The following is a 7,113-nucleotide window of genomic DNA, read 5'->3' as shown; positions in this document are numbered from 1 at the left end:
CTTATATGAAATACATCTTGTGACGAGCTGACAGCTCGCCGCAACTCGAGACGCCATATTGGGATAAAAGTAGATAAAAAAATCTGTACTTCCGTAATTTTTTCTCGTTTTCTTTTTCTATATAAAATTGGAGTTCCCCTGAATCATTAATGTATATAGGGTAGACCGAAGCACGTTGTCACACATTTGGTTCAATATTTTTTGTATTTTTTACATTCAATATTTAAGAGTATTTTGATATGCCAAAATTTCGAGTGAACCCTCAGCTTCAATTGGACAGTATCGAATTTTGTGTGATTGTTACTCTACAGTTGTTACATAACAATAAATAGCGACAGGTCGCTTGTGACAACGTGCCCCGTGACCGGGGCACGTTGTCACATCAAATGTAATTGCATGCAAAATGTTATCCAAACTGTATTCAACGTAAATATCAATATATTATAGTGCGCTGCAATGTAAAAAAGTAAAATCCTCACAGAAACATTTATTTTATTTCAAAAAAGTACAAAAAGCACGAAGTTTTCGTCTTAATCTAAATACAAGAATTCCACTCGAATGCGCAACTTATTGATACACATTTTTTTTTATATAATCATGTCGGTGATTAAACATAAAATATTTTTACTCGTTATCGTCATCCGAAGATTCGCAATAGATTCCCATCAAATTCGTGACAACGTGCCCCGAGGGCATTTTTTTACTTCAAACAGCCTCATGGCCGATACGTTTGAGATATTCATAAAGTTAGGTATTGCACGCGGTAGGTAAAAGTACATACTTTAAGATAATATAAAGGTCTATTCTGAAAAAACATAAGCTTCATGTCCAGTACGTTGAATATTAGACAATAAAATTTTACTTACGGTCGCAAAAAACTTTTAAGTTGATTTTACAACACGGCTGGAGCAATCTCAACACTGTAAACACACCAAAGATGGGCATACACTAACACGTTTTGGGAATGACGGGTACTGCTCTCTGGTTATTAGTTTTTTAAATAAAGCCGATGTGACAACGTGCCCCGTGTGACAACGTGCCCCGGTCTACCCTACTGCAATTCTGGAGAAGGATTTTTAATTCTGTCAAATTAATACGACGCTACGTGCCGACAAAAAAATGCCGGTAAAACAGACGGCTCCAGCATCCCCTTAAAGTAAAGTTATCGAAAATTGAATACTTTACGAGATGTTTCATATTTTATAAAAATATTTTAACAAAATTTAAAATATCATAAAATTTTTATCGAAAAATAGTTTTATTATAGTGTTTTGAAAAGGTCTTGAAATTTGTTACAAGAATATGACATGAAAAATAGGGGGTTAAGTTAGGGGGTTTTATTTAAAAAATTTGAGGTGATCTTGAAAAGGTCATTAAAGGTCAAGTCCACATTTTCATCATGTGACCCCCTTTAAACTATACAACTTTTGTTTGAAACATTTTTATGTTACGCACACCGTAGATTTTCAGAACTGGCAATAACATTGTAAAACACATACAATGTTTACGCGAACGTTACTTCTTGTAATAACTTACGATAATTCCTTCGCGCAAACGAGATTTTTTTCGCGTAAACGGAATTTTGTAGTAACTTACGATAATTTACTCCGCGTAAACGAGTGAATTATCGTAAGTTACTACATAAGTAACGCTCGTGTAAACGTAGTAGTAGTAACAGCCACAACGATACGCGCACACACATGCAAGCACGTTCCGTGCCTTTGGTTCTCTCTTTTTAACTTACTCACTAACTTCACTTTCTTTACTTCACTTCAATTCACTTCACTCTCTTTACTCACATGCTAAAAAATATTCTTTTACAAATAAATACACACTGTTTACGCGAGCGTTACTTCTCTAATAACTTGCGATAATTTCTCCACGTAACCGGGGTTCTGTAACTTATGATAATTCACTTCGCGTAATGGAGTAAATTATTGTGAGTTATTACAGAAGTAATGCTTGCGTAAACGTACTCGCGTAGTTGTCGATCGCTGTGTTTACAGCAAGATGCACTGGTATCCTTTAAGTGTAGAAAGGTGTAGGAGTGCGCGCCATCTCTAGGCTCCCGACGCGTATCTTTTCGAGAAACCGATTTCACGATACACTCGGTACTATATCGAATGTAAATGTCTGATTGGTTAATGCCTCCGAATTTTAAACACGGAATTCGCGCTTCTTACTTCGCTTCCAGAACAGATTATTATTGCAAACTTTGAGAGAATGTTTCTCGTAATAAAATATTTGGTTGCCCTGAAAAGATTTGTTATTTTTGGAAGAAATACTTTAATTACAGCAAATGTTCGAAGTGGCCATCGTTCATCGCAATACATGCTCTCATGCGTCTCAACAGGTTTGTCGAAATCTTCTCCATACACAACGCAAGAGTGGTTACAAATTATTTAAATCAGCAATTTCCTGGATGTTCGATGGAACATAGGCGGCGGTGATCGAGCCGTCGCAGGAGCGTTCAGCATAATTCAATTGTCTCAGCAATCGAATTTGTTGTTAAGGAGGTTGAAGCAATCCAGTTGAGTCAATTGACGGTTTAGAAAAAAGTTTTTTATTAGGTCATTAAAAAATCTGTATTAGGTATCATTTTATTCTCCATACGCTGCTATTGCATAAAACGTATAGTAAAAGTATCATATTATGCATCTTTATATTTTAATTAGCTAAAAACGAAACACTTTTTTGCCAATGCCAACTTAAAAACTTGTGGTATTGCTAATTATTTCAATATAAAAATGGCATGAATATATGTTTTGCCGTTGATAGAATGAAATAATGATTCTTACTGGTAGCTCCCTTGACAATTATATAAGCTATCGATTTTTTAATAACTTTCCGTCGATTATCTATATATATAAAGGAAGATGTCCTGACTGACTGACTCACTCACTCACTGACTCATCAACGCCCAGCCCAAACCCCTGAACCGAATTTTTACCAAAAGTATATAAAATAGGGGTAGAATTTTCCGGGGAGTGCCACTATGTGTATAGTTTTTTGTTACCGATTTTCTGGAAACCGGTTTTTCTAATTTTTTGGGAAATAATTAACCAAATCTCAAAAAATTATAGATCAAACAGGGGTAGAATTTCCCGAGAAGTACTATGAAGTGTATAATTTTTCGTTACCGACCTTTTGAAAGCCGGTATCAAAATTTTTTTAATCTTTCGGGAATTAATTGACCGAATCTGAAAGAATTGTATATGAAGTAGAGGTAGAATTTTACGGCAAGCACCATAATGCGTACAGTTTTTGTTACCGATCTTTTTGGAAACCGGTTTTTTTAATTCTTTCAATTTTTCAGGAAATAATTGATTAAATGTCAAAGAATTATACATGAAATAGGGGTAGAATTTCCCAGGGAGTGCTATAAAGTGTACTATTTTTTATTACCGATCTTTTTAAAAACCGGTTCCTAATGACCGAATCTCAAAGAATTGTACATAAAGTAAGGGTTGAATTTCCCGGCGAGTGCTATCAAGTACATAATTTTTCGTTACCGATCTTTTTGGAAAGCGGTATCAGAAGTTTGACGAATTTTCCGTGAAATAATTAATCGAATTTTAAAGAATTGTATTGAGAGAGAGAGAGAAAGAGAGAAAGAGAGAAAGAGAGAGAGAAAGAGAGAGAGAGAGAGAGAGAAAGTTAAACAAGAATACGAACGCGTGATGAACGAATACATTAATTTAGGCAACATGTCACTGTTACCGGAAGAATCGGAGGGAGATAATAACTATCTCCCTCATCACGCGGTTACAAAATCCACGAACGTTACAACTAAAGTACGTGTAGTTTTTGACGCGTCGGCAAAGACTCAAAGACTAACAGGGGGATATCGTTAAATGACACTCTGATGGTCGGTCCCACGATTCAAAGCAAATTGTTTAAACATCTATTGCGATTTCGCATGCATATATACATAGGTGCTCACCGCCGACATTGAAAAAATGTATAGACAAATCTGGATGCATTCCGACGATCGACAGTACCTAAAAATTTTCTGGTTTCACGAGGGTCGCATTCGTACGTTTTTATTAAATACTGTGACTTTCGGTCTGTCATCAGCTCCTTTTCTCGCCATTCGGACGATCCAACAGCTCGCGAGGGACGAAAGCACCGATCTTCCCGTCGGCGCTGAAAGTTTGGAACGCGATTTTTATGTTGATAATTTTATAACTGGGGCAAAAACTTTAAAGAAGCTCGTACAGATTCGAGACAAAACTATCGAAATTCTAAAACGTGGTGGCTTCAACATAAGACAGTGGGCGTCAAATCATCCGCGAGGTCTTGAAAATTTGAATGAAAGAAGCGTAGATGTCGAGTTTCTTATCAACGAAAATCCGATTCTGAATACGCTAGGCATTTCATGGAACGCGCGTCGCGACGAATTACTTTATACAGTCAATTCTATTCAGTTATCTGATAGAGTAACTAAACGTCGTATTTTATCGGAAATAGCCAAGATTTTCGATCCCCTCGGATTACTCGGTCCGATTATTCTAACTTCCAAAGTTTTAATGCAAGAATGTTGGAAAGCGAAAATTTCGTGGGACGAGTCAGTACCCAGCGCGTTATTCTCTTCATGGTCATCATTCGTAAATCAACTCGAGTTAATTGATCATCTGACTATCGATCGACGTTTGATGGTCGACGAGCCTATCAAAATTCAAGTTCATGGTTTTTGTGATGCGAGTAAGATCGGTTATGGAGCCTGCTTGTACATACGATCCTGCAACGAGCGCGGAGACATACTTGTACGACTCTGTTGCGCCAAAGCGCGCGTGGCTCCTCTCAAAGACGTGACGATGCCTCGACTTGAATTGTTAGGGGCGCTTACACTGGCGCGGTTATATCACGAAGCGAGTACAACATTCACTTTCGAGCCGGATGAAACTGTTTTTAGGACGGATTCTATGATTGTCTTACATTGGTTGAAAAAATCTCCGAGTATTCTCAAACCGTTCGAGGCAAATCGTGTCAAGAAAATTCAAGAGATTAGTAAAGAATTCAAATGGCAACACGTTAGATCGGAACAATCCAGCCGACGCGTTGTCGCGAGGTCAACTTCCGCGAGAATTTTTGAAAAACGAATCCTGGTTCAACGGTCCATCATGGCTTAGACAGTCCGAAGCGAATTGGCCAATATCTCTCGAAACTTCTATTAAGGAATTATCCAGCTTAAAGAAAACCATTTGTCTAGTGTCACAGGTTGATTCGGACGACATCTTCAAAAGATTCTCATCCTATACAAGGTTGATTCGTACCATCGCATATTGTTTGCGAATGTTATCCTCAAATCAAAATAGGGGCGCGCTTTCAGTACAAGAAATCATCGAATCCGAACGGCGAGTGCTAAAAAAGCTTATTCAGAAAACGTATTTTTCAGATGAGATCAATCGTATCTCAAACTCAGAAAGAGTAAAGGGCACAAGATTAGCCACATTAAATCCTATAATCGACGAGTCAGATTTGCTCCGCGTTGGCGGCAGGCTGCAAAATGCAAACATCCCCCTTTCGCAAAAACATCCGATTTTATTGCCCTCACATCATCACGTCACGGATTTAATTATTCGCGAAACACATGAGAAAAATTATCACGCAGGGATTCAGTCCACCCTTTATACGATTCGTCATAAATTTTGGCTTCTTGACGGAAAAAATCAAATACGTAAAATCATCCGACATTGCATACGTTGTATTCGATTCCGTGCAACGCCCGTTAAGTATAAAATGGCTAATTTACCAAGATCTAGATTTGAAGAGAATACCGCGTTCTATTACACAGGTATCGATTTTTTTGGACCCATGTTTATCAAGGAGAAAAAGCAGCGAAATCAGGGTCGAGTAAAAGTGTACGGCTGCGTTTTTATTTGCATGTCGACAAAGGCAGTACACATTGAAATCGTTAGTGAACTATCGACAGAAGCATTCCTTGCCGCGTTAAGACGATTCATAGGACGTAGAGCCATTCCGGCAAACGTGTATTCCGACAATGGTACGAATTTTGTTGGTGCCAATAATCAACTTCGCGAACTATACGCTTTAGTCGAATCTGACGAATTTAAAACGCGAGTTGGCGACTTTGCTACAACGAAGAAAATTTCTTGGCATTTTAATCCGCCCCTCTCGCTTCACTTCGGAGGCATATGGGAGGCGGCGGTAAAGTCTTTTAAACATTACTTTAAACGAGTGGTAGGCGATCTACTGTTTACATACGAGAAGTTAAACACCTTCGCCATAGAAATCGAAGCCATATTAAATTCGCGACCTTTATGCCCTATATCCACGGATCCGAACGATCCACTCGCGTTGACACCCGCTCATTTTCTCGTAGGGAAACCTCTCACAATGCTGCCAAAGGATAATTACATCTTTGTTCCAGAAAATCGTTTGACATCATGGAGATTGATATCCAAGGCCCGTCAAGACTTTTGGCGCAGGTGGCACATCGAATATCTAAATAAACTACAAAAACGACAAAAATGGACTAGTTCGGACGCCGGACTCCGGCGAGATGCTATTGTCATTTTAATAGACAAGAATCAACCATGTATGCGGTGGCCACTCGGACGGGTTGTGGAGGTGCACCCTGGAGACGACGGCGTGGTCAGAGTCGCGACCATCAAAACAGCGCAGGGAATCTTCAAACGCAATGCGAAGCTAATTTGTTCCTTACCAAACGTGTCTTACAAGTAACACTACCCAAGTGTAAATCGCCGATTTGGATAATTTTTTAATATGTTTTAGTAGACGTAAAAATAAGACATACGTATTTTTTTTTATCGGCGGAAAACCATATTTAAGGTGTGAAACACCCCTTTGAATTTATGGGTATCGATTTAATTGTTTTGTATATAAGGATTCAGTATTTTCGGCCCGAACCAAATAAAATAGTTGCATTATCAAGAGATATGAAAAATGAAAAATTTTCGACTCGGTTCGATCATTTTTAGGGGGTAAACCACCCCTTGTATTTGAAACAAAAATTTAAAAAATGCCCAGATAATTGCAAATTTCATTCAAAAATTTAAAAAAAAATATATGTTACACTCGCATCCAAAAAAAAGTGAGACTGTTTGAGGATTTAAGGGTGACCACCCT

General features: G+C 38.1%; 1 protein-coding gene across 1 annotated transcript; it reads left to right on the top strand.

The window, feature by feature from the left end:
- The first annotated feature begins 5,742 nt into the window (after positions 1-5,742).
- LOC139818340 (uncharacterized) lies at positions 5,743-6,708 on the top strand. Its single transcript, XM_071786953.1, has one exon. It carries the CDS (start codon positions 5,743-5,745, stop codon positions 6,706-6,708), a length of 966 nt encoding a protein of 321 aa, XP_071643054.1.
- Positions 6,709-7,113: the final 405 nt, after the last annotated feature.

The sequence above is a fragment of the Temnothorax longispinosus genome, chromosome 8 (genome assembly GCF_030848805.1).
Source record: "Temnothorax longispinosus isolate EJ_2023e chromosome 8, Tlon_JGU_v1, whole genome shotgun sequence".
NCBI classification, from domain to species: Eukaryota; Metazoa; Arthropoda; class Insecta; order Hymenoptera; family Formicidae; genus Temnothorax; species Temnothorax longispinosus.
The sequence above is the reverse complement of the archived record's forward strand: the minus strand, read 5'-3'. Positions and strand labels throughout refer to the sequence as shown.

Excerpts from the sequence above, each read along its gene's own strand:
- LOC139818340 (XM_071786953.1), top strand. The coding sequence starts at position 5,743 with ATGGCTAATTTACCAAGATCTAGATTTGAAGAGAATACCGCGTTCTAT.